Source organism: Canis lupus, chromosome X, assembly GCF_048164855.1.
Source record: "Canis lupus baileyi chromosome X, mCanLup2.hap1, whole genome shotgun sequence".
NCBI lineage: Eukaryota > Metazoa > Chordata > Mammalia > Carnivora > Canidae > Canis > Canis lupus.
This window is the reverse complement of record NC_132876.1, coordinates 98,912,442-98,940,140: the sequence shown is the minus strand read 5'-3', so window position 1 is coordinate 98,940,140 and position 27,699 is coordinate 98,912,442. Positions and strand designations below refer to the sequence as shown.

General features: G+C 42.7%; 1 protein-coding gene across 2 annotated transcripts in view; it reads left to right on the top strand.

Moving 5' to 3' along the window:
- The window catches only part of LOC140627529 (uncharacterized), a 92,770-nt gene extending 66,436 nt beyond the window's left edge, over positions 1-26,334 (top strand). The window contains exons 1-3 of one of the 2 annotated variants that reach the window (XR_012026224.1): positions 1,758-6,698; positions 21,242-21,438; positions 22,711-26,334. Coding sequence is in view for 1 of the 2 variants with exons in the window: in XM_072815907.1 (XP_072672008.1) it covers positions 21,242-21,438; positions 25,084-25,820 (934 nt within the window). In the remaining variant the exon portion in view is untranslated. Of the gene's footprint in view, positions 1-1,757; positions 6,699-21,241; positions 21,439-22,710 lie in introns of those variants that run through there. The other variant, XM_072815907.1, reaches the window with a different exon arrangement.
- Positions 26,335-27,699: the final 1,365 nt, after the last annotated feature.

Genomic DNA, 27,699 nt, shown 5'->3' with positions numbered 1-27,699 from the left:
CATGGAGCCTGCTTCTCCCTCTGCCTGTGTCTCTGCCTCTCTCTCTCTCTCTGTGACTATCATAAAAAAAAAATAACACACACGTACACACAGACACGCGCACATGCCTGTGCACACACACACACACATAGGTGTCCCTTATTAACTTCTGGTGCATTTGTCATATGCCTTGTTTCCAGTCCTCCATTCTTTGTGGTGTGTGTGTACGCCTGCATGCATTTGTGCTTGCTTATGTGTGGGTGTTTTAGACGTGGCTCCGTTCTTTTTATGTGGCAAAAAATCATTCTGATAGTCTGAAACTAGACAGATTCCCAGGGCACCAGACTTTATGTTTGCATTGCAAACATTCTGCTTTTGATATTTAGTGGAGTCAGAAATAAGAACAGAGAAAAATGAAGTAATTAAATAATTTTGTGACTACAAATTATGCTGGGCAAAATTCTCTTTAATTGGCAATACTTTATGAACTCATTGGAGATAAATTTTTAGGTAACTTCTTTAAATATATCAGCCTCTGAAGAAAATTGTATATTAGTTTTTTATTTCAACTAGCTTGTGTACAGTTTTAATTTAATTATTTTGAAAGATTTTATTTATAAAGAATCTCTACACCCAATGTGGGGCTCAAATTTACAATCTCGAGATCAAGAGCCACATTCTCTACCCCTGAGCCAGTCAGGTGCCCCTACAGTTTTAATTTAATTTAAATTTTTTTGAAGATTTTATTTGCTTATTCATGAGAGACAGAGAGAGGGAGGGAGGGAGAGAGAGAGAGAGAGAGAAAGAGAGAGAGGCAGAGACACAGGCAGAGGAGGAAGCAGGCTCCAAGCAGGGAGCCGGATGCAGGGCTTGATCCCAGATCTCCAGGATCACGCCCTGGGCCAAAGGCTGGCACTAAACCACTGAGCCACCTGGGCTGCTCCAGTTTTAAGTTTAAAAACTCATATTGTTTCTTGATTAATTGATAAATATATTCATTTGGTAGAACAAACATCTATGGAACATCTACTATGTGCCAAGTGTTAGTTTCAGTTATGAATAATATATAGTCTCTGATCTCAAGAAACTCAGGGTGGAGTGGGGAGCGGGAAGGAAGAATAATATAACAAACTTGCATAATTATGTTTTTGAAAATTTGGAAGGGTGATAGAATATTGCCTTGTAAGAAAAATAAATTCTTTTAGAAAAAATGTATAGGAATCCAAATGATCTTTTCATTTATTTTTACCTGAAGACTTAACTTACAGAACTCACTAATAATGTAGATTATATTTATTTAAGGGTTGAGAGTCTAATTTTTTTTGGTTAATTCACAAATACAATTTATTTTTGTCCTGGTTTTATTTCCCTTTTTAATTTGGTTATTTTTCAAATTGAATTTTACCTACCCATAGTCAAGAGCAGTGGTTCTCAAAGTGTAGTCTGCAGACCACTGGGAGTTCCCAGGATACTTTCAGGGGGCCCATGTGGTCAAAATAATAATACTGAGACTGTATTTGCATTTTTCTCTGTGTTGTCAATGCAAAAAGCAAATGTGGGAAAAATTGCTGACCTTTTTTTTTTTTTTTTGAAGATTTTATTTATTTATTCATGAGAGACACAAAGAGAGAGGCAGAGGGAGAAGCAGGCTCCATGCAGGGAGCCTGATGTGGGACTCGATCCCGGGTCTCCAGGATCACGCCCTGGGTTGAAGGTGGCGCTAAACCGCTGAGCCACCCAGGCTGCCCAATTGCTGACTTCTAAACACAAATTAAGGAACTGACACCAAACTGCACTAATAGTCATTATATTCTTTATCTCCACATCACTGCCAAAAAGGATAGTTTCACTTACAATGTCTTTGAATGTGCAGTAAAAATGGTTAATTTTTTTAAAGAAGATTTTATTTATTCATGAGAGACAGAGAGAGAGAGAGAGGCAGAGACATAGGCAGGGAGAGGGAGAAGCAGGCTCCTCGCAGGGAGCCCGATGCGGGACTCGATCCTGGGTCTCCAGGATCACGCCCTGGGCCGAAGGCAGATGCTCAACCTCTGAGCCACAGGCATCTGGTTAATTTTGTTAAATTTCGATCCTAAAAAAAAAAAAAAAAAAAAAAAAAAAAATTCGATCCTCACACATATTTATAATAGTTTGTGTAATGACAGATTTTATGCTGTGTGCCAAAGGTCGGTTGTCATTTCAAGCAAAGGACTTGTGGGATTGTTTGTGTTGGGAACTGAACTCTGCTTTGTTCAGGGAGCACCATTTTTACTTGAAAGACGACCAATAGGGATGGCTGTGGGGCTCAGTTAAGCGCCTGACTCTTGATCTCCGCTCAGGTCTCCATCTCTCAGGGTCGTGAGTTCGAGCCCGGTGTTGGACTCCACGCTGGGTGTGGAGCCTACATAATTAATTAAAAAAAAAAAAAAAGAAAAGAAAGAAAAATGGGGCAGCCCGGATGGCTCAGCAGTTTAGCGCCGCCTTCAGCCCTGGGCTGATCCTGGAGACGTGGGATCGAGTCCCGCGTCAGGCTCCCTGCATGGAGCCTGCTTCCCTCTGCCTGTGTCTCTGCCTCTCTCTCTGTGTGTCTCTATGAATAAATAAATAAAATCTTAAAAAAAAATGAGAAAGACTGATAGAGACAAACTATGGTGTTTCTAATGTGGGTATTTGGCAGACATTTTCTCAAAAATGAAGGAAGTGAGTCTGTCGCTATAGGAAACTCAACTGACAGGTATTTGTTGCCAATAAAAGCATTAACTCGCCTTCCTATTGTTTCTTAACAGGCCAGGGTCTCATGAATGTTAAGGAATTTTTGAGGTTCATTAGACCCAAAGACCTTTGGAATTTGTTGAAAGACAACTCAGTTTCCATGAGAAACAAAGTACAAAGATTGGTATGCAGTTCTGAATGTCTTGTAAATAAATCTAGATGTTATCACTTTCACAATCCTGTGATTTGTAGTTAGGTTTTTTAGGTAGTCAAATGCATCATGAGTTTACCCACATATTCTGTATCTTTTCTTGGAGGAATTTCAGTTGTTTAAGGCAATCGAGCTCACATGAGAAGAAATAGCTTGCTCACCATCTGCGTGATGTCCACTATTTTACTAGGATGCCCATAACTGTAACTGCAGGTGACATTTATACCTATACAGTGGGGTGGTCAAAATATGGGAATAGGTCTTATGAAAATAGGGTGAACTCTTGGCAGACAAGTTTTAAAAACTCCACATATTACCTTTACAAAGTTCGTTTAAAACAGTTTTCTAGTTTAGAATGTTTATGATATTTAAAAAATGATGTATTTTCTCATTACGTAAATAACACATTCATTACAGAAAATTTGGGCAAGAACAGAAATTGTAAAAAAGAAAATGAAAATTCTCCATGATTTCACTATCCCAAATTCACCGCAGCTAATAATTTGGTGGGTTTCCTGCCAGGCTTTTTTCTCATCAGAGCCTGGCAGAGCTGGAAGGGACCTCAGAGATGATCTTGTCCAACTTACTCATCTTCCAGATGAAGAGAATTCATTAGAAACTTGACTCTTTTTCTGCATTTGTTTCAAGTCATTTAAGCAAGAAGAGTCCAGTTATGATAAGACAGCCCGTTGTGCAGTGCAGATATATCTGGAGAAACCCTTGGTTGTGTCATGGGTACAAGCCATGCCCAAGAGCTAACCCAGACAAAGAGCTTGCTAGAACCCAGTTTGCTCCCAAGGCCTTCCTGCTTTGATCATTGCCTGTGATGATGTGACATTTGGAGTTGCAGCAGTCATTCTGTGACCTAAGGTGACAAGCCCAAGGACAAAAAGCTCACACGCTAAAGGCAACAGAGTGGAATGAAAGAAAGAATAGGGGTCTTTAATGACATAATTGAGTAGCCAGACTAACCCTAGTATTGCCCACCCTCAGATATCTTGGTGAGAAAAAGAAATACTTCTCGTTTCAGTTCTTTGAGTTGGGTATTCTGTTATTCATATTCTCCAAAATCCAAATTCATAACCCTGTGACCTTGGATGCATACAAATATTAACTATTCTCTGCCTGGTTGCCTACACTGGTAAAAGAGATTAATGTACACACATATTTTACTAAGTTTTATACACTCTCATTTGTATTCTATTTCTGCCCTATAACATTCTATCATGACATTCTCCTGTGTTCTTTAAAATTTTTCTTAAAAGCACAATCTTTGATGGCTACAGAGATGTTTGTCATATGTTTTTCTCTAAATGCCCCCCTTGAGCACTGGCATTATTAGCAAATGTTCTTTTGTATAAGGAAAGATTGCAGTGAATCCTCCTGGTACAGGAAGTTTTCTACCTTCAATTCTTTTTGGGGGATACATTTCTAGAACTGGAAATCCTGTGTCACATGTTTAAGGCTTATGATATCAAAGCCACATTGTCTCTCCTGTCTCTTAGAAATTTAACATTGCTATTAAAAGTGTACACGAGGGGCCCCTCCGTGGCTTAGTTAAGCCCCATGTTGGGCTCTTTGCTCAGTGGGGAGCCTACTTCTCCCTCTCCCTACTGTTTGCTCTCTCTCTCTTTCTCAAATAAATGAATAAAATCTTTTAAAAAAAGAAAGTATACATGAGGAGCACCTGGCTGGCTCAGTCGGTGGAGCATGCAACTCTTGATCTTAGGGTGGTGAGTTCAAGCCTCATGTTGGGCATAGAGCTTACTTTAAATAAATAAATAATTTTAAAAAGTATACATTAGTGTGGAATGTTCATTTTGATAAGTGATGCATTTATGTGGTTCTAAATTCATTAAGTGTACACTGGAAATTTTTCCTCCCGTTCCTTTTCCCTAGCCACCCAGTTCCTCTAAGGTTTCTGGGAAAATTTTCCAAATATACTGTAAGTGTATATAGGGCCGAGGCAGGAAACAGATGGTACAGTTGAATTAATCAATTTAAGGAAAGAGATTATTGACAAAGTCAAGAGGGATGTTGGGAAGCCCACAGTCACAGGGTCGCTCCGTGGAGCTAGTGACAGGGGCCTCCGAGGACTAATGTGGGAAGAAGGGGAGGAAGCAGAACCTGCAGGCGAAAAGGCTGCGTCATGGAGAGGGCTGGCTTACAGGACCTTGACCTGCAGTGGAAATGCAGCCCCAAGGGGAGGCACTGGCTGATTAAATCTGGTGGAGACCAGAGGGGCCAGGAGGCCTACTCCCGGAGCCATCACCTCTCTTCTAAGGAAGCCTGGGGCTTTCGTGGCAGCAAGGCTGGTATACAGAGGATGGCTATGCGGAATTTCTGGAAGCTGGTGTTGCCCTTCTCACCAGTGCATTCCTTATTCCTTTAATCAAGGGAAGTGTCCTTTGGCCCCCCTACCCCAAAAGGAAAGTCCGAGACCGAAACTCTCTAGTTACTTATATTAATCTGTTGTCACATTCTCCCTCCCTCACTTTGTGACCTCCTCTCGGTGATCTGTCGGGCAGTTCCAGCCTATCCGCCATAGGCCATTATCTGGTCGGCCGAAGCTTCAGGAATCATCGTGGCAATGTACTAAGGTCCCAGGTGTATCTGCCAGGAGTTAGACTCCAAGTCACAGAAGAGTGACATTAGGCCCCTTTCCTTTTTTAATATTTTATTTATTTATTTATTTATTTATTTATTTATTTATTTATTTATTTATGAGACACACACACACACACACAGAGACAGAGAGAGAGACAGAGACACAGGCAGAGGGAGAAGCAGGCTCCATGCAGGGAGCCCAATGTGGGACTCGATCCCGGGACTCCAGGATTACGCCCTGGGCCGAAGGCAGGCGCTAAACCACTGGGCCACTCAAGGATCCCCAGGCATCTTTCCATCTAGCCTTATGATCCGTTCCGGGGGTCCATTTCCGCTGCTCCCCATTGTTTGACTTCAGATTTAGAAAACAGAACCCGATTCAGTGCTTAAATCCTCATATTTTCTCGAGAGTTGGGTTTGCCTGTGATTGTTAAGGTTTTATTAATCAATCAATCAATTAATTAATTTTTAAAGATTTATTTATTTATTCATGAGAGACATAGAGAGGCAGAGACACAGGCAGAGGGAGAAGCAGGTGCCTTAACGGGAGCCTGCAGCGGGACTCGATCCCGGAATCCCGGGATCACGCCCTGAGCCGAGGGCAAGACGCTCAACCACTGAGCCCCCCCAGGCGTCCCAATTGTTCAGATTTTATTTTATTTTTTATTTTTTTTAATTTTTATTTATTTATGATAGTCACAGAGAGAGAGAGAGAGAGACAGGCAGAGACCCAGGCAGAGGGAGAAGCAGGCTCCATGCACTGGGAGCCCGACGTGGGATTCGATCCCGGGTCTCCAGGATCGCGCCCTGGGCCAAAGGCAGGCGCCAAACCGCTGCACCACCCAGGGATCCCCCAATTGTTCAGATTTTAACACTGATTGTCCCTCAGTCCTGGGCGCGTCCCCCTAATTGAGACGTACAATCCCAGGGTAGAAACAAGGAGAGGGAAGGGAAAGCACCTGCGGAGAGGCAGGGACAGCAGATGCACGGGCGAATCTCCACGCTGGCGGGGCCTTCAAGGGGAGCTGCCCTGATTGTTCGGTCCTGGTCCTGCCGTTTAGTTTCTCTCGACAGGCTTCGCCAGCCGCCGCTCCTGGGAACAGCCGCGGGAAGGACAAAGGAAGAGGAACGTGTCTGCGGATTTCCTCCTGGCTCACATCTTTCATTGGTCAGAGTTCACCAGATGGAGGTTAGACCCTCTGCAACCCTTGGCTCTGCCACCTGGCCTTCCCGAGCGGCCGCTAGGGAAGCCGCAGCGCCTCCTTCCCGCCGCAGGGCCTCTGGATCTGGAGGGTGCGGGAGAAACCAGAGCCTCCGTGGTTCTGCTTATGTCCGGCCTCTGGGCACTGGAGCTGTGGGGTCATTAGAAATATCAGCTGATCCCGCAATCTTTATTATTTTTCATTTTATTTTATTATTTTTTAAAGATTTTATTTATTTATTCATGAGAGACAGAGAGAGAGAGAGAGGCAGAGACACAGGCAGAGGGAGAAGCAGGCTCCATGCAGGGAGCCCGACGCGGGACTCGATCCCGAGTCCCCAGGATCACGCCCTGGGCTGAAGGTGGTGCTAAACCACTGAGTCCCCCCCGGGCTGCCCCCCACCCCACCCCGCAATCTTTATAATCACTCTCATTGCCAAGTGATCAAACCCCACAACCATTTGCTCTCACAGAACCTTGCCCTTCACCTGCGCTGTGGGATCATCTGAATTATTGTGATGTCACTGAATCCACAGGGATTACCAGCGTCCCAAGGAAGTGCTTTATGCACTCCTCTGATTTGTGATCCGTCGGATCCCAGAATGGCATTTTAGTGTTCTGTGTCTTAGGGCCAATTCTGGGATCGATGTGTGTACCATTCAGGGTCCCAGCATAAACCATATGGCACATTTATTTATTTTTAAAAAAGATTTTATTTACTTATTCATGAGAGACAGAGAGAGACAGAGACAGAGACATAGAGGGAGAAGCAGGCTCCCTGTGGGGGAGCCTGATGTGGGACTCGATCCCAGGACCCTGGGATCACGACCTGAGCCAAAGGCAGGTGCTCAACCCCTGAGCCGCCCAGGTGTCCCCATATAGAACATTTAAAGTGGGTAATTGAGGTGAGTTAAGAAACTGGCCACTTACAAAGGTAGGGGCGGGGTTTAAAGAAGGGATGGTGTGATACTCCAGGACTAGCACCAGCATGGGGGAGCAAACAGAGGGAAGAAAGACCAGAACCAGGTGAGAGTAGCTGTATGGAAAGGACCACTAGACAGAATTTATGGCCTTTGATAGCAGGATATGGCAACTCATAGTCCAGCAGAGGAGGAGGAGTAAATACCTTGTCCTTACTCTCCTCTCACCTTCCAATCAACTGTTAATGCTTCCACTGACCACACCCAACCTTAAGCCACAAGATGCGATAGTTCAGTTTTGGGGGTACAGAATGGAGTATGGATTGGTAGAGTGTAGACTGGACGGTCAAATGGAAATCTCCAGTCCAAGTCTAAATCCTGTGCTTCTGGGCAGCCCCCGTGGTGCAGCGGTTTAGCGCCGCCTGCAGCCTGTGGTATGATCCTGGAGAGCCGGGATTGAGTCTCACTTCAGGCTCCCTACATGGAGCCTGCTTCTCCCTCTGCCTGTGTCTCTGCCTCTCTCTGTGTCTCTCATGAATAAATAAATAAAATCCTGTGCTTCTTATTGCTGTATGTGAAGATTCTAGCCCACATTTATTGTTTGTAATATATAAATACATGGGAGATCTAGGAAAATATCACTATTATTTTATAACTCCATGATTTCGAAATTCCTGTTGAGATTCCCCAATTCCATGGAGTCATCCACTGACCAGCCTACCAGTGACTGTCACCACAGAGTTTCAAAGACAGTAGTACTTACATTTACTACGTTTTAAAGACATATGTATTTCATGCACTTTTGGTATATTAAATAAAAAATATGATATAAAAGCACAAGTACCCATAGAGCCATTTATTTACTCTGACTGTTCAATCATTTATTTAATAATACCTGCTTACTGAATTGACTATTGGCAACAAGGAAAAATATAATCTAAAACAAAATTCATGAGTCTGACATTCTTGTGAGGAAGTTAGACATGGTCTGAGAGGAAGACAGAGGCTGATTTTACAGTAAGGAGTTTGTATTTATTTGTGGTAAAATGTAAAGTCATTGGAGGATTTAAGGAAGGTAGTAATATGATCCATATTCATCCAATATGAATTTTACTGTGAATGAAACAAAGAAACATAGCTCTACATTGTTTAATCTTTTCTTTTTTTCTCTCTCTATAGATGCAGTGCTTAAAGATGATACCTTTTATAACATTTAAAAGAATTTTTTTTTCATTTAAAAGAATTTTAAAAGCTTAAGAGACATTTAAAAAACAACAAAATATTTGTAATTAATTATTATTATTTGGCTGTGTATTCTTCCAGTCTAGGTAACCCAGGCTGTGAGGCTGGCTCATCTCAGATGGTTTTGTTCACATTTCTAGTTATTGCCTCTATGTCACGTGAGGCCGGGGATGACTTGACCTGTGTCCCTCATTATTCAGCCGGCTAGCCTGGGCTCATTCACATGGTTGTGATTACAGAGCTCCTGAGAGCAACGCCCAAGTACTTTTCAAGTCTTCACTGACGTCACATTCGCTATTGTTCCATTAGCCAAAGCAAGTCATATGGGTGAGCCAAGAATCAGGGTCAAGGGCGCATGGAGAGAGAGAGGAAATTATTACAGTTCTTTTTGCAAACAATCCCCCACAGCTATTAGTGTATTGCTAACTATGTGAATTCATCCTCCGAGTTGCTCACGTTACAAACCTCAAAGTTATTTTCTACCTCTCTTTTTTTCTCCTAGTCTAAAATGGGAAATTATTTAATTAGCTAAGTAAAAGATGTGCTGTGTGGGAAATGATTTTCTCTCCGTACTTTAACAATCCAAATATTAATATAAACTTTGATTACAGACCCATTACTGTTTTAATTAATTATATTCAGAAACTGGAAAGAAATAACATAATTGGCAGACTGAAATATAAAATTTATTTAAATTCCTTGCAACAAAATGTGGCTTAATATCCCAGTAATACATTTCATTTTATTTGTTTTCCTACAAATATGCAGAGGTAATCACCAATAAGTGGTAATATTTAAATACTTAGAAAAAATATTAAGTGGTGCTCCTGGCTTAGGTGATTGTGTATATGCTTCTTATCTGAAGTTGGCAGCAACTGAAATTAAATGGTTTTCCAAATGACTGCATTGTCAACCCACCTTCTTTCAGCTGACTATTTTTCGGTCATTGCTGTCTCCCAAGGGGGTTCCTTGCACTGCCGTGGAGTACCGACAATCCCATATGGCACTAAAGCTTCCTACAACCATCGGCTGGTGCAGCCCTATAAGGAGCCTTTAGTTAATTTATTTAGTGACTTATTTTTTTAATTTTTAATTTTTCAAAAAGATTTTTATTTATTCATGAGAGACAGAGAGAGAGAGGGGTAGAGACACAGAGGGAGAAGCAGGCACCACGTAGGGAGCCTGATGTGGGACTCGATCCCAGGACCCTGGGATCACGCCCTGAGCCAAAGGCAGGTGCTCAACCCCTGAGCCACCCAGGCATTGCAGTTATTTAATTCTTAAAAAATATTTTATTTATTTATGAGAGACACAGAAAGAGAGGCAGAGACATAGGCAGAGGGAGAAGTAGGCTCCCTGTGGGGACCGATCCCAGGACCCTGGGATCACGACCTGAGCCAAAGGCAGATGCTCAACCACTGAGCCACCCAGGTGCCCCCTTATTTTTTTTAAAAAAAGATTTTGCTTATGAGAGAGAGAGAGAGAGAGAGAGAATGAGCACAGGATGGGGTAGAGGAAGAGGGAGAAGTAGACTCCCTGGTGAGTGGGAAGCCAATGCGGGGCTTGATCCCAGGACTCTTGGACCATGACCTGAGCTGAAGGCAGATGCTTAACCTACTGAGCCACCCAGGTGCCCCTATTTTTAAAATTTTATTTTAATTCCAGTGTAGTTAACCTAGGGTGGTTTTTTTTTTTAATTTTATTTATTCATGAGAGGCAGAGACACAGGCAGAGGGAGAAGCAGGCTCCATGCACCAGGAGCCCGATGTGGGATTCGATCCCGGGTCTCCAGGATCGCGCCCTGGGCCAAAGGCAGGCGCCAAACCGCTGCGCCACCCAGGGATCCCAACCTAGGGTGTTATATTAGTTTCAGGTGTACAATATAATGATTCAACACTTCATATATTTATTACTTGGTGCTCACTGTGGTAAGTATACTCTTTAATCCCCATCATCTATTTCACCCATTTGCCCCATTCACCTCCCCTCTGGTAACCATCTGTTTGTTCTCTAGAATTAAGCGTCTATTTTTTTGGTTTGTCTCTTTTTTTTCCCTTTGATCATCTGTTTGTTTCTTAAATTCCACATATGAGTGAGATCATATGGTATTTGTCTTTCTCTGACTGGTTTCACTTAGCATAATACACTCTAGCTCCATCCATGTCCTTGCAAATGGCAAAATTTCATTCTTTTTGATGTCTGAATGATATTCCATTACACACATACACATATCTCACATCATCTTTATCCATTCCTCTATTGATGGACACTTAGGCTGCTTCCATAATTTGGTCATTGTAAGTAATGGTGCAATAAACATAGGGGTGCATATATCCCTTCGAATCAGTGTTTTTGTATTCTTTGGGTAAATACCCAGTAGTGTGATTACCGGATCACAGGGTAGTTCTATTTTTAACTTTATGAGGAACCTCCATACTGTTCTCCACAGTGGCTGCATCAGTTTGCATTCCCACCAACAGTGTAAGAGGGTTCCCCTTTCTCTACATCCTCGCCAATACTTGTTGCTTGTGTTGTTGATTTTAGCCATTCTGACAGGTGTGAGGTCATATCTCATGGTGGTTCTGATTTGCATTTCCCTGATGATCAGAGATATTGAGCATCTTTTCATGTGTCTGTTGACCATCTGGTTGTCTTTTTTGGAGAAATGTCTTTTTATTTTTTATTTTTTTTATAAATTTATTTTCTATTGGTGTTCAATCTGCCAACATATAGAATAACACTCAGTGCTCATCCCATCAAGTGCCCCCCTCAGTGCCCGTCACCCAGTCACCCCCACCCCCCACCCACCTACCTTTCTACCACCCCTAGTTTGTTTCCCAGAGTTAGGAGTCTCTCATGTTCTGTCTCCCTTTCTGATATTTCCCACTCATTTTATCTCCTTTCCCTTTTATTCCCTTTCACTATTTTTTATATTCCCCAAATGAATGAGACCATATGATGTTTGTCCTTCTTTTGGAGAAATGTCTGTTCATGTCTCCTGTATAAGGGTCTTTTAGAAAACACTGCATGGGGACCCTTTCCTGCCAGGAGGGGTGCGCTAGGATACAAGCATGGCATTGTAGAGGCATATTATTGGTCTCCACTCAAATTAGCTTCGTAACAATTCTGGGCCTCAGTTTATTCACCTGGAAAACAGGAGATTTACCTTTATGGTCTTGCTTCAACCTGTGGCTCTCTGAGTCTGTGTGGGCTCTGCTGGTGCAATGGAATCAGCATTCTATTTAACCACAGAAACAGAGAAGGGGTCCGGAACACCCCCAGTTCTGGTGGGAGCAATCACAACCAGTGTCTGGTAACATGCTTAGCATTCTGCAGACGCAGATCCAAAGTTCAAGTGACACAAGTATAGGTAGGAATCCAAAACTTCATGTGCACTAAAGAGTTGCAATCCTTTGTGGCTGCTGTTGGTTCCATATGTTAGAAAACGTCTGTGCAGCGTCACCTCGTGGCTGAAAGGACTGTCCACCTGCATTCTGATGTTCATCAGTTTGATTGGGTCAGGAGGGAGTGTCCACAAGTTTTTGGGCCTCAGATCTCCCTGAGGATCTGCAACAGCCCTAGGTGCGGTGAGTCCTCCATGCCATGTGCACATGCATGGAGCTGTGCCTCCCATGGGGCAAATGATTAGGAAGGCTCCGTGGGTCTCGGGTGAGGTGGGAAACCTGCTTGCCTGGCTAACCGCTTGCTCCCCTTCCCGACTGCTGACTTGTGTCAGGACATCGGTCCCCACCATCTCCACTCCAGCTGGCCCCCACGGCAGTCCAGCCACTCAACTTGAAAGGAAATTCTTCATCTCCAGGTATATTCTGCGTCCCCTTACGTTCACTTCTCTCAGATTGCTTTTTCTCCATACTGCTCAGGGCTTCTGTGTTGGGTAAACACTTGGTCAATCTGGTGTCGCACTAAGAGGTTTTAGACTAGACCCGGGAGTCCTGAGTCTCACAGTCTTTAGAGCCCAGTCCTAAACTTTGCTCTAAAATACCCCTATCCCTGCCTTCCTCCCTCTCTGCCTCCCAATCTTAGAAGCACAAAAAGCAAAGAGCCCTCAAGTTCTTCAACTGCCATGTGAAACAGAATATTTTCCTGGCCACCTAGGACCTCTATGGTATGGTTGTTCAAAACCTTCTGTGTGAGCAGCTGAACGAGAACTGTGGCTCTCGTGGGCACAGGGGAGTCCATCAGGAGTACTTGAAGCTGCAAGTAGCATAAAACCTGCCTCACAACGGTTTAAATAAAAACAGAGTTCAGTTATTTTTTTTTTCTTCAAAACAGAAAGTCTGAACGTAGGTGGTTGCTTGCATTCATCCAGCAATTCAAGGACTTTGGAGCTAGCAACTCTATAATCATTTGAGCTTTTCCTTCTGTTTGACCCCTTCTAGTTTTTATTCTGGCTTTATTGAGATATAATTGACATATAGCATTGTGTAATTTTAAGGCATACAACATGATGATTTGATAGATTTATATATTATGAAATGATTACCACAGCAGGGTTAGTTCACCCCACATAATTATCATTTCCTTTTAGTAGTGAGAACATTTAAGATTTATTCTCAGCAACTTTTAAATATATAATACAGTACTAACTGTAGTCATCATGCTGTACATTAGATCCTCAGAACTTATTCATCCTATAATTGAAAGTTTGTGCTCTTGACTGACATCTCCACCCTCCCCACCCCCCGCCCCAAACCAGCCCCTGGCAAACCACCATCCCACTCTCTGCTTTTTTTTTTTTTTAAAGATTTTATTTATTTATTAATGAGAGACACACACACACAGAGGCAGAGACACAGGAAGAGGGAGAAGCAGGCTCCATGCAGGGAGCCTGATGTGGAACTCGATCCTGGGATCCTGGGATCACACCCTGAGCCGAAGGCAGACGCCACCCAGGCATCCCTCCAATCTCTACTTTTATGAGGATGACCTTTTCAGATTTCACATATAAGTGATAGCGTACAGTATATTCTTGGTCTGACTTATTTCACTTAGCATAATGCCCTGAAGATCCATCCATGCTGTTGCAAATGGTATTTGCTTCCTTCTCACGGCTGAAAAATAATCCATGTACAAGATCTTCTTTGTCCATTCATCTGTAAAAGGACAATTAGGTTGTTTATGTATCTTAGCTATTGTAAATAATGCTGCAGTGAACACAGGAGTGCAGACCTCTCTTTGAGACCCTGCTTTTATTTCCTTTGGATATATACTCAAAAGAGCGATTGCTAGATCATATGGTTATTCTATTTTTAATTTTTTGAAGAATCTCCATACTGTTTTCCATAGTGGCTGCATCAATTTCCATTTCTATCAGTGGCACTCAAGAGTTCCCTTTTCTCCACTTCCTTGCCAACACTTGTTATCTCTTGTCTTTTTGAAAATTGCCATTCTAACAGGCATGAGGTGATAATCTCATGGTGGTTTTGATTTGCGTCTCCCTGATGATGACTGATGTTGAGCATCTTTTCATGTACCTGTTGGCCATTTCTATCTCTCTTTTGGAAAGATGTCTATTCAGTTCCTCTGCTGAGTTTTATTTATTTTATTTTATTTTTTATTTTTATTTTTTTTCTCTGCTGAGTTTTAAATCGGATTGTTTGCTTTTTTGCTTTTGAGTCGTATGAATTCCTTATATATTTTGGATATTAACCCTTTATCAGCTATGTGGTTTGTAAATATTTTCTCCCATTCTGTAGGTTGCCTTCTCATTTTGTTAATTATAGTCCCACTTATTTATTTTTGCTTTGGTTGATTGTGCTTTCGGTGTCATATCCAGATACTGTTGCTAAGACCAATGTCAACGACATTTTCTCCTATTTTTTTCTCTTAGGAGTCTTATGGTTTCAAGTCTTAAGTTTAAGTCCTTAATCCATTTTGAATTAACTTTTGTGGATGGTGTAGAATAAGGGTCCAATTTCATTCTTTTTGTGCGTGATTAACCACTTTTCCCAACATCACTTAATTGAAGAGACTATCCTTTCTCCATTGCGTGTTCTTGGGTCCCTTTTCAAATATTAATTGACTATATATGCTTGGGTTGATTTCTGGGCTCTTGATTCTGTTTCATTGGTTTATGTGTCTATTTCTATGCCAGTACCATATTGTTTTGATAATTATAATTTTATAGTGTAGTTTTAAGTCAGGAAGTGTGATGCCTTTAGCTCTATTTTCCTTTCTTGAGATGCTTTGGCTAGTCAGGATCTTTTGGAGTTCCATATGATTTTTAGAATTGCTTTTTCTATTTCTGTGAAAAATGCTAGCGTAATTTTGACAGATACAGCATTGAAGCCATAGATGTTTTTGGGTAATATGGACATTTTAACAATATTAATTTTTCCAGTCCATGAACACAGAGTATCTTTCCTTTTATTTGTTTCTTCTTCAATTTCTTTCAGCAAAATCTTAGTTTTCACAGTACAAATCTTTCACCTCCTTGGCTAAATTTATTCTGAAATATTTTTATTGTTTTTGATGCTACCATGAATGTGACTGTGTTATTTCTTTTTCAGATATTATGCTATTCATGTATTGAAGTGTAACTGATTTCTGTATGTTGATTTTATATCCTGCAACTTTACTGAATTAGTTCATTAGGTCTAACAGGGCTTTTTTGGGTGGATTCTTAAGCATTTTCTATATATAAGATCATATCGTTTGCAAACATAGATATTTTTACTTCTTTCTGATTTGGATACCTTTTATTTATTTATTTTTATTTTTGGATACCTTTCATTTCTTCTTACATTACTGCTCTGGCTAGGGCATCCAGTACTGTGTTGAAGAGAGCTAAGAGTGAGCATCCTTATTTTGTTCCTGATTTTAGAAAAAGAGTTTTCAATCTTTCACCATTAAGTATGATATTAGCTGTGGGCCACCTTTACTATGTTGAGCTACTTCTTTCTGTACCTAATTTGTTAAGTATTTTTTATCATAAAAGGATTTGTGTTTTGTTAAATGCTTTTTTCCCATATATTGATATGATAGTGTGATTTTTTCTTTTCTTTTTCTTCTTTAAGTTTTTTTTTTCATTTTTTAAGATTTTGTTTATTTATTCATAAGACACAGAGAGAAAGAGAGAAGGAGGCAGAGACAGAGGGAGAAGCAAGCTCCCCATGGAGCAGGGAGCCTGATATGGAACTTGATCCGAGGATCTTGGGATCATGACCTGAGACGAAGGCAGACATTTAACCAACTAAGCCACCCAGGCACCCTATTTATTAAGTTTTTATTTTATTTTATTTATTTTTTAAAAAAGATTTTATTTATTTATTCATTACAGACACACAGAGAGGCAGAGACATAGGCAGAGGGAGAAGCAGGCTCCATGCAGGGAGCCTGATGTGGGACTCGATCCGGGAACTCCAGGATCACACCCTGGGCCGAAGGCAGGCGCTAAACCGCTGAGCCGCCCAGGTGTCCCTACGTTTTTATTTTAATTGCAGTATAGTTGATTTTTAACTTTCACTTTATTAATGTGGTGTATCACGTGGATTGGTTTGCGTACATTGAACCGTCCTTGCATCCCAGGGATGAATTCTACTTGGTCATGGTAAATGACCTTTTTAATGTGCTGTTGAATTTAGTTTCCTAATGTTTTGCATTTTTTTGCATCTATATTTATCAGATATTGGTCTATAGTTTTGTCTTGTAGAGTCCTTATCTGGCTTTGGCATCAGGGTAATGCTGGTCTTGGAAAATGAGTTTGGGGATATAAATTCCTCTTCAGTTTTTTGGAAGGGTTTGAGAAGGATTGGCATTCACTCTTCTTTAAATGTTTGGTATAATTCCCCAGTAAAACCAATTGATCCTGGGCTTCTCTTTATTGGGAGATTTTTGGTTATTGATTCAATTTCTTTACTCATTATTGCTCTGTTTAGGTTTTCTATTTCTTCATGATTCAGTCTTGGTAAGTTGTATGTCTCTAATAATTTATCCATTTCTTCTTGGTTATTTACTTGGGTGGCATATAATTATTTATAAGAGTCTCTTCTCAGTCTTATGTATTTCTGTGGTATTAGTTGTAATCTTTTTCTCACTCTTGATGTTATTTATATTTTCTCTCTTTTTTTCATAGTCTAGTTGATCTTTTCTATTGTCTTTCTGGTGTCCATTTCATTTATTTCTGTTCTGATCTTTCTTATTTCTTTCCTTCTGCTGACTTTGGGTTTAGTTTGCTCTTTATATTTTTTGAGGTGTAAAGTTAGGTTGCTTATTTGAGATCTTTGTTGTCCCTTAAAGTGGGCACTTTTCACTATAAAATTTCCTCTTATTTTTTAAAACAAATTGTATTTTTAAGTAATCTCTATGCTCAAAATGGGTCTTGAACTTAGAACCCTGTGATCCAGAGTTGCAAGCTTCACTAACTGAGCCAGCCAGATGCCCCCATAAAATTCCCTCCTAGAACTGCGTTAGCTGTATTCTATAAGTACTGGTACATTGTCTTTCCATTTTCATTTGTTTCAAGATATTTTTGATTTCCCTTTTTTGACTCATTGTTTATTCAGGACTGTGTTGTTTAATATCCACATATCTGTGAATTTTTTCAGTTTTCCTCTTCTTATTGATTTCTAGTTTCATATCTTTGGGTTCAGAAAAGATACTTGGTATGGTTTTAATATTCTTAAATTTGCTAAGACTTATTCTATGGTCTAATCTATGATGTATCTTGGAGGATTTCCATGTGCACTTGAGAAGAACGTATATTCTGCTGCTGTTGGATGGAATATTCTGTATATGTGTGTTAGGTCAATTTGGTCTAAAGTATAGTTCAATTGCAGTGTTTATTGATTTTCTGTCTGGATGATCTATTCATTGTTGAAAGTGGGATATTTAAGTCTCCTATTATTATTGTATTGTCTATTTCTCCATGTAGATCTGTCTGTATTTGCTTAATATATTTAGGGGTCTGATGTTGGGTTCATATATACTTATGATTATTATAGCCTCTTGATGAATTGACTCTTTTATCATTATAATATGACTTTCTTCATCTCTTGTTACCATTTTTTGGCTTAAAGTCTATTTTGTTTGATATAAGTATAGCTAACCCTATTCTCTTTTGGTTTCTACTTGCATAAAATATCTTTTTCCATCCCTTCACTTTGAAACCATGTGTATCCTTAAAGCTGAAGTGAGTCTCTTGTATGTAGTATGTGTATTTTTTTTTTCTGTATCCCCCAGCCACTCTATACCTCTTGATAGGTAATTTGATTCATTTACCATTAGAGCAATTATTGATAAGTACAGATTTACCAATGCCATCTTATTAATTGTTTTTGATTCTTTATCAGGTAAAGCACAGATCTCCAAGTCTTTGGGATTGGTTATTGGAAGATTATTGTAATCCTTTAGTGGTGTCATGTTTCCATGCTTTTTTCATGTTCTTTGAAGTCTTGCCTCACTGTCTTCCCATTTGAAGTAGTCGTCACTCCCTCTAGTCTTTACTAGCTGCCTTCAGGAGATAAATACCTTCTGTGAGCCCTGATAGGGATTCTGAGGCTTTCCCAGACCCTCTATGGATACACCTGCTCCATGTTTCTTGCTCTCTGTTGGCAGAATTCTTAAGCTCGGATGCCTCCTGTTGATCTTGCAAAGTATCAGGCTTGTGTGCTGACAGCCTTCCTTTTGCTTTCCCAGGGGCAGAGCCAAACAGTTTGTGGTCTCTCCCTGCCCACAGATTTAGGCAGGCTTTCTGCACATGTTTGCTAGCCATCTGCCAAAGCTTGCTTTAGCTGATCAAGAGCATGCAGAGGGAGCTGGTCACAGGGTGGAGATGCATGTGGATGAGGCATGGAGCACAGGGTGTACTCATTGGCCCATTGCAGGGATCTATGGGTGAGATGTTCTGAGTTGCACGTGGGCGGGCTTCTTGATGGAATCCTTGATGCAGTTATTAGGATCTGCGTCCTTTAATGCCCTCTGAGTGTCCTATCTGCTGTTCTCCCAGCCTCTTCCCACCCCCAAGTCATGCAGCTCACAATTCAGTACTCTGGATGGGGTGTGAGAGAGAAATAGTTCTCTTTGGCAGCATCCTGTACAGTTGGGGAAGATGGCTACTCATTCACGTACTCCCTGTGGGAAGAACCATGGACTGGGAAGGTCTCCCTGGCACTGAGCTGTGCCACCTGGGAAAGGGGTGACACGGGTAAAGTCCAACTATTCCTCTTACCCTTTCTGATGTGTCCAAACTCATATTTTTTTCTTCAATGGTGTGCTGAAACGGCTGCTGGAAACCTGGACTTACACAAAGGCTCTCTTGTCCATGGGTGATTATCAAAGACTGTGTTCTCCAAGGGCTTCTGGACCATAGCCAAGAGGGGCTGGAACCAGTTTATGGACCTCAGGGTTCACAGCTGAGACCAAGATCTGTCTACCATTACCTGATGCGTGGATGGGTGATACTTTTCCCAAGTCTCTCATCATACAGTGCTGAATCACACAGCTCCCACAAGGGTGCTTTTGCCCATGGATAGATTCCAAGTTGTTAAAGTGGAGATGTGAATGAGGGACCTCTTATTCAGCCGTGTTGCTGATATCACTTCTGACTTTTTATGGCTTTAAGATGGTTATCTTAGCTCCATATTTTCATATATTTAAAACCAATATAGTATATGCAGTATTTCCAAAAGCTAACAGTTCCTAAAACAGGATTCCCAAGGCTGAATGATTATGGGCAAGTTTCTTAATTCTCTGACATTCATTCCTTTAGTTAGCAAATATTAATTGCTATGTGCTAAGCACTTTGCTAAGGAAAGCTTAGTGAAACAGTGATAATTGCTGTACTCAAGAAACATATATTGTAATTGCATGTTTGACATCAAATACCCAAGCAAATAAATGTGTCATTATATATCGTGGCAAATTATATGAAAGAGAAGGAAAAAAATTCTGTAAGAACCATACTATCATCTGTAAAATGGGATAATACACTATCTGTCTCAAGGATTACATGAGATAATGCATGAAAATCACTTTGCATAGCATCCAGTGTTCAATAAGAGCTCAACAAACATGGGCTATTTTGATATTATTATATATGCATATATTTTAAATATTTTATTTATCTATTTGAGAGAGAGACAGTACAAGGAAGAGGAGCATCAGGCAAAGGGAGAAGCAGGCTCCCCTCCTGAGCAGGGAGCCCGATGCGGGGCTCCATCTCAGGACCCTGGGATCATGACCTGAGCCAAAGGCAGATGCTTAACTGACTGAGCCACCCAGGCACCCTGATATTATTATATTTTTGCCATGTAATTCCAAACTATAAATATCTTACAATCCAATTATGGCTGATTTAAAATGACAAATTTTTCTTAACAGTTTCTGGCTCATTATTATTATTTACTACAGTTAATTCACCACTTTGTTATTTTACCTTTCTATATTGAAGAATTGAGTATATGTAGGTTCTGTGTCACAATACAAACATATCTAGTTTCTTCCTATGCACCCTAATCACAGAATTCTATGAACTCTATTATTGTCTGATATAAATGATTAATTATGTGATATTATTTGCATTATTTTCTGCCAAAATACGAAGGATTGATATTATTTATAACACACAAAAATCAGACTGACGTCTAAATCATCCTTGCCAGTGTTTATGATTAGTCATTTATTTAGGTCTGCTTTATTTTTCCAGCCATCTTGCAACGTCTTACTATTTTGATCGACTTCAGCTTGATGCCAATCTTTTTGTCCACTTGGAAAGCATTCTTGGCACACGGCACTGGGAGGGAGATTGCTGTCACTGGCAGCCCCTGTGTCATTCCGAGAGCATCCCTGTGTGTCTGGGAGCTATCTGAGTGCCTGTCTATGGGGATGAAAGGATGGAGTTCCCCTTCATTGTGTGGCACAGGACTGACCCAGGGCTTGTACTGTGACAGTGTCTCTGGTCTCTTCTGCTGTTTTCCTGTGCTCATAAAATTGCAAGCAATGATGTGGGTCATAGAGCCATGTGATGTGGAACTGTAGGCCTGAGATGGCTTTCTAGTCCATCCTGTCATACATCTGAGCATGTGACTGTATCTCCCAGAGAATAACACTACTTAAAAAATGATAATAGCTGAATTTATTAATCTTTAATAACTGTCAGTCCCGCACAGCCAAAGGTAAACCTTAACTAGGTTTGAGGTTTGCTGAGTGACTGAGTGACTCAGCAATACATGCCTGTGGGATGTACTGTTATTCCTAGATGAGCAAACTGAAGCTTGGAGAAGTTGCAAATGTCCAAGAAACTATTATAGAGGTGACTTGATCACTGATTTTTTCCCCAAAAATAATATTGTATATGTATATGTTTCTTTAGAATTTACAAACATAGGTTATTTCTTTTTTTTTTCATAGGTTATTTCCAGTTGAACTTCCTCTTCACAGGCTTGTGAGAGTATCCCCCAAACATGTCTTGCCTGCCATCTATTTTTGCACTTTTCATCAGAGAAACTGGAAAGCCTTATCCATAGAATGTTATCCACATCTCAAGGGGCTTGAGTTTGGGCCTAACTCCATGATTTGTTCTGGGCCAACGAAAGTTTCTTATCCAGGTAAACGGGGGTTTGGGTAAAGAAGCAGATTATCTAATATTCCCAAGAAACCCTTCACGAGGTTAGCAGCGAGGACACCTAGCACCTAGCTGCCTTCCCCCTCCTCCCTAGAGTTACAATGAAGCCGAGCAGAGCCAGGAGCTGGGAGGTTCCTTCCCAGCCACTAGAGGCCAGCAAGCCGCAGTCAACAACCTTCCCAGCTGGAGCGTGCAGCTTCGCACTTGGAGAAACAGGAGGAAATGATCATTCCAAATGGGGAAAATGATGCTAGAATGTTTTTAGGAGAAAAGACATGCCGTTTCAATGTGTACCACTGCGATGCCTGTGGTGTTTAAGTCCTCCCAAGACTTCCCGGAAAGGCAGCCCTGAGCAAATCATTATTATTATTCTTTAAAGATTTTATCTATTTATTCATGAGAAACACACACACAGACGCAGAGACAGAGGCAGAGGGAGAAGCAGGCTCCCTGCGGGGAGCCCGATGTGAGACTCGATCCCAGGATCCCAGGATCAGGCCCTGAGCTGAAGGGAGATGCTAAACCGCTGAGCCGCCCAAGTGCCCCAGCCCTGAGCAAATTAAACAAGTAGAGAACAGGTGTCTTTGGGATGCCTGTCCATGCCTTCTAAAAGCCCGCATGTTCCTTTGCAGCATGTGCTTTCCTTCCTCCCCATCCCTGTTCCAAAAAAAAAAAAAAAAAAAACAACCAAAAAACCCAACACCTTTAAGTGTTCTTCCTCCCTCCTCTGCTCCAGTTGTTTGAGTTCCCAGAAGCAATCACGAAGGTCTTGCTCTTTCTTCGCGTCCCTTGAGGCTACATGCCCTGTTCCTCGCTGTCCCTTGCTGTTGCTTGCTCCTGTCTTCGGGCCACGGGCACTTAGAGAGGGGCGTGGAGGAGGGCTGCTGTGGCTGGAGGGGAGGAGCGCACGTGGGAGGGGCTTTGCCCAGCCAAGCACCCCGTGCACTGCTCTGGGGCTCCCACCTGCCAGATGGAGGGGCCCTGCTTCAGTGTTCGTTCTCGGAATATATACTTAAAATATATATGCTGAAGTATTTCAGGTACAGAGCCATGATGTATGCCATTTACTCTTGAATGGTTTCATATATGTGCACACATATATACTTATACACACACCCTACAGTGCATGTATATACAGACAGTCCCCAACTCGTGATGGTTCCACTTAGTGCTTTTTGACTTAAGACGGTGAAAAAGCAATATGCATCCAGCAGAAACTTTACTCTGAATTTTGAATTTGGATTTTTTCCCCCAGGCTAGCAACATGCAGGATGATACTCTCTTGTGGTGCTGGGCAGCAGCAGCAGCCACGCCATCATGAGGATCAGCGACTGGTACACATACAACCATTCTGTTTTTCATTTTCAGTTCAGAATTCAGTATATTACATGGGATATTCAACATTTTAGTATAAAATAGCTTTGTGCGAGATGATTTTGCCCAACTGTAGACTAACGTAAGTAAGTGTTCCGAGCAGGTTTAAGGGGGGCTAGGCTGAGCTGTGATGTTTGGTAGGTTAGGTGTAGTAAATGCAGTTTTGACTGATGGTATTTTAAGCTTACGATGGCTTTATCGAGAGGTAAGCCCATCGTAAGTCAAGGAAGATCTCTATATACACGTATATACTGAATTATTTCAGAGTAATGGAGAAGAGACACACAGAGACAGAAAGTGAGAGCACAAATGATAAAGCCAATGAGGCAAGATGGTAACAGTAAGTGACTCTGGATAAAGGGTCATCTGTTCTATGTATGATTCATATTCTTGCAATTCTTCTGTTCCTTGAAACCACCATGAAAGAAAAGGTTAAATGTAAAACCTGAAAACTCTGCTTTCTAAATGCAGTTTTTGTGTGTAATCAAGTACTTTTTAAACCATGCTGCCCACTTTTCCAGGAAGTGTGGCCTCAGAGTGACTCTGACGCCACTGAGCTGATAGATGGAAGGAGTAAGGAGCAAAGGTGCAACACGAACCTCTCCTAGGTCCACCCCCTCCTACCTGCACCTGCCATATCTCCTTTCTCATCACCTCCCCCAACAGTTCACTCAGGAAACAGGCTGCCCTCCCTCCCCTATTCCTTTTCCAGACAAGTAGCCCTGGATGGAGGCTTTGTCCTCTTAGCATGTGCTTTATCTCTTCATTCCAGGTGTTTGCTTTGACTGCCTTCCAAGGTGGCATGCAGCAAACCCAATGTGGGCCACTGGGAAAGGCCTCCAGGAAAGGCATCTGGTAGCACCTTCTTTTTTTCAGTCACGTGTTTTTCTGCTGTTACCTGCTAGGAGAGTGACAAAAGAGAGATGACTCAGGCAGGCAAGTGTTGTGGAGGCTAGAGCCTGTGTATGTTGCAAAAAGAGTCACAGATCCTTCTCGTCTGTATGTGCGTGCCCCTGTCCAACGTGGCCTCGTATGTCCTCCCATTCAGAGGCAGCCTTTATTTCTTCATCTCTTCCATCTGGGCTTATGTCCCAGGATCTTGCCCCAAGCAGAGGCCTGAAAGCCCGTGTTCTGGGACTCGCTGTCTGGCTGCACATTGAACCCCGAGAGCACCGTGTGACAGAGCCTGTGCTAGCCTATGGGGTGATGAGGCACATGTGCTGGGCCAAGTCATCCTCATCACCCCCCCCCCCACCAGGCTGACACTGAGCCAGTTGCCAGACACGAGAGTGAGGCCATCCTAGGCTCCGCATGCCCTGTGCAGCCATCAGCCGGCCCTCTGTCCACAGGGGTCCAAGAAGTGGCCTGGGCAAGAAGAGCTGCCCTAGTGGCCTGGAGAAGAGTGAAGAAGGAATCCTCGTTTGTTCTAGGCCACACGGTTCCACGAAGGCTTGGGTTGCAGCCAGAGCTAACTGCACCAGGGTCCACCCCCAGTGGGCAGGAGGGCTGTGTTGGGGCTTCGGGACCCTTCTCTCAGCACCACGATGCGTGGACAGCTACCTGGCTCACCTGTGCATATGGCTTCTTCTGGCTTCCCTCTCGGCCAGCTGGGCCCCTGGCCACTTGTCACTCGCTGAAATCAAGAACAGGAGGGCGCCGTGGCATGGGGCATTATGACTAATTTATTTCTGAAATTTCTCCCGGTGACCTAGTACGCTTCCCCGCCAGTGCTGGAAAATCATTGAGGTGAAAGGAGCAATTTTTCATTGTTAAGCTGCTATTCCGTTTAAGAAACCAAACAGTTAAATGTATATGTGGCCTGCTTGTCTTGATGACAGCTTCTGTCTGGAGGGTGATATCTTTATCAAGAAGTAGTCAAGATGTAGATGAGTAGCCGAGGGATTCCTGGAAAAATACCCCTCTGCTGTATATTTCATAATAGCAATGGCCCCATCTATCTCCAGAGGGGGAAGGAGGTGGCAGCCGGAGAGGGTTTTGTAGTTCTGTGAATAAAGGTTTATTACTTTTCTCTACCTTCCATCAATCAGCCCGATGTTAGGAGAACTAAAAAGGAAAAAGCAAACCTAATCTTTGTGTCTGCTCATAAAAGAGAACGGGCGGAATGTTCCCTCATTCCTGACCTTGAAAGTAACTTTTTCAAAGTTGGGTAAAACCAGGGAACATTATCTGATTAGAACTGGAGGCTGGCAGAGAGAATCTATAGCTTTTAACCGCGGCTTTGACATTTATCCAGCTGTCACAGTTCAAGGCGCAGACGTTCGTGGGCACCTACCCTGCGCAGGAGCCAGGCCCCTGATGCAGAGGACACAGGGATGGACGAGATGCGGGGTCGGCCCTCTCCAGACTCGCAAAATAGCAGGGAGCAAACAACGCACAGCTATAATACGCGACGGAAGATGTCAGAATCCAGGAACAAATCAATGGCTTTTTGCTCCGCTGCTGCGGCCACTCCGGTTCCTCCTGCCAGACGTGCAGTCGTCGGGCTGGCCGCGCACCTGCCTGCTGGCCGCGCACCCCCGGGACTGGAGAAGCGGCTCTGCATGGCCACTGCAGCCGTCCCGGGCAGGGCTGGGGACCTTGGGGACCCGACGGTGCGACCAGCGTTGGCTTTGGTGGCGCCAGGCTCCGCCCCGCCCTGCGCGCCACTGGCCGTCTCCTCCGTCTGCGGGGTGGGCACTCCCGCGGGGAGAAGCAGGTTCACAGCACTTGGTTCTTGGACTTTCTCACCCAGGACCTGGACCTGGGCCGGGATCGGATAATTATCTTCTTTTTTTCCTTGGACCCTGGCAGCTGGACAAGAAAGGGACAGTCAGGGGCATCTGCATGGCTCAGTGGTTGAGCATCTGCCTTTGGCTCAGGTCGTGCTCCGGGGTTCTGGGATCAAGACCCGCACTGGGCTCCTCTGCAGGGAATTTGCTTCTCCCTCTGCCTATGTCTCTGCCTCTCTCTGTGTCTCTCATGAATAAATAAATAAAATCGTAAAAAAATAAAAATTAAAAATTAAAAGGCAAGAGAGAGACCAACTATGTTAAAAGCTACATGAGAATTGACTTTTGAATTTAACAAGATCATAGGCACCCCTGACAGGAGAGGTTTCAGCAGAGTGCTGGGGAAGAAGCCCTAATTGGGACCTGTTAGTGAGGGAATGGGAGATTAAGAGAGCAGAATCAAGTAAGAAACGACTCCTTCAGGGAGTTTTGCTTAGCTGAGGGCAAATGTGTGGCTAAGAAAAGGCTGGTGTTGGAAGGGAAGGAAAAATAAAATAAGATAAAAACAGAGAGGGAGGCAAACTATAACAGACTCTTAGCAAGAACAAACTGAGGGTCGCTGGAGGGGAGGTGGGCAGGGGCATGAGCTAGAGGGGGGCGTTAAGGAGGGCATTTGTTGTGATGGACTCTGGGTGTTGTAAGCAAGTGATGAATCACTAAATTCTACCCCTGAAACCAATACTAAACTCTATGTTAAGTAACTTGAATTTAAATAAAAATTAAAAAAGGAAGAGGCTGTTGTTTTGCTTTGCTTTGCCTTTTATTTTTTTTTTTTATTTATTTTTTTTTTTTATTTATTTATGATAGTCACAGAGAGAGAGAGAGAGAGGCAGAGACACAGGCAGAGGGAGAAGCAGGCTCCATGCACCGGGAGCCTGACGTGGGATTCGATCCCGCGTCTCCAGGATCGCGCCCTGGGCCAAAGGCAGGCGCCAAACCGCTGCGCCACCCAGGGATCCCTGCTTTGCCTTTTAATATGAAACATCGTAAATGTGTGATGGATATATTTTCATAATGATGCGGCTGGAAAAGAGAAAGGGGTGCTACAAGACAAGGGGCTAAATGACAGGAGAAAATCACTGAGTAGGCACGAGGGACTGGGATCCAGTGATAAGTAGACCACTGGGCTCCAGTAGGAGTTCAGACATCTCATCCATGGTAGATGAGGAACACGTGGGTAGAGCTGCAGTTATGATGACAAGTGGTGGAAAGATGAAGCCATTCCCTTTGCTTCTAATACTTCAGTGCAATTTGAATTGAGAGCCCCAGCTGAGAGTGAGGAGGCGGGAAGGGGTGCTGAACACTCGAGAAGAAAGAAGAAGGCATCTATCAGTTATCTCAGAAAAAGAGGGAGTGACTTAACTGCAAAATGTATCAAGATTGCTCAGCAGTGCTGAGCGTCCACTTCAGATTTTTTATCATAAATTTAAAGTAGCAGCTCAGCAGACCTTCCACACCCAGTAAGGAGAATGAATTCATTCAGAACAATGTCCCAGCTGGACAAAATCGTTTCAGTCTTCTTAAAAACATCAAGTAGATAATGAAATAGTCATGAGAGACTGATCTGGGAGGGAATTTGGGAAGGTGACAGGTAGCTGAGAAAACAGGCTGTGCTTTGACAGAGTCTCAGGGCAAGGAAGATAAAAGTCGGAGTCCAGGGGCTGTCAAGGGGAAGTACCCTAGTAAGCCACTCTAGGAGTCAGAAAAGGCCAGAAGCAAACTACCACGTAATTGTAGCCCAGACTCAAGGCATCCAAGAAGATCAGAATCAGAAAAGTTCCTGCCCTAAAACTGGATTGAGTGATCCTGAATTGCTGGTACCCTCATGCCCCTGGCAGTAGCAAAGAAAATTCCTGGCGTGGGGATGGTTATGTTTTCAAATACAGTCTGGGGGCACCTGGCTGGCTTTGTCAGTGGAACATGAGACTCTTGATCTCAGGGTCGTAGGTTCAAGCCCCACGTTGGGTGTAGAGCTTACTTACAATCTTAAACAAAACACAATCACACACACACAAGCAGGTCATCCATTATCTCGCCCTCATTTACTTTTCCAGCAATCTCATCTGGACATCCCCCTTCCC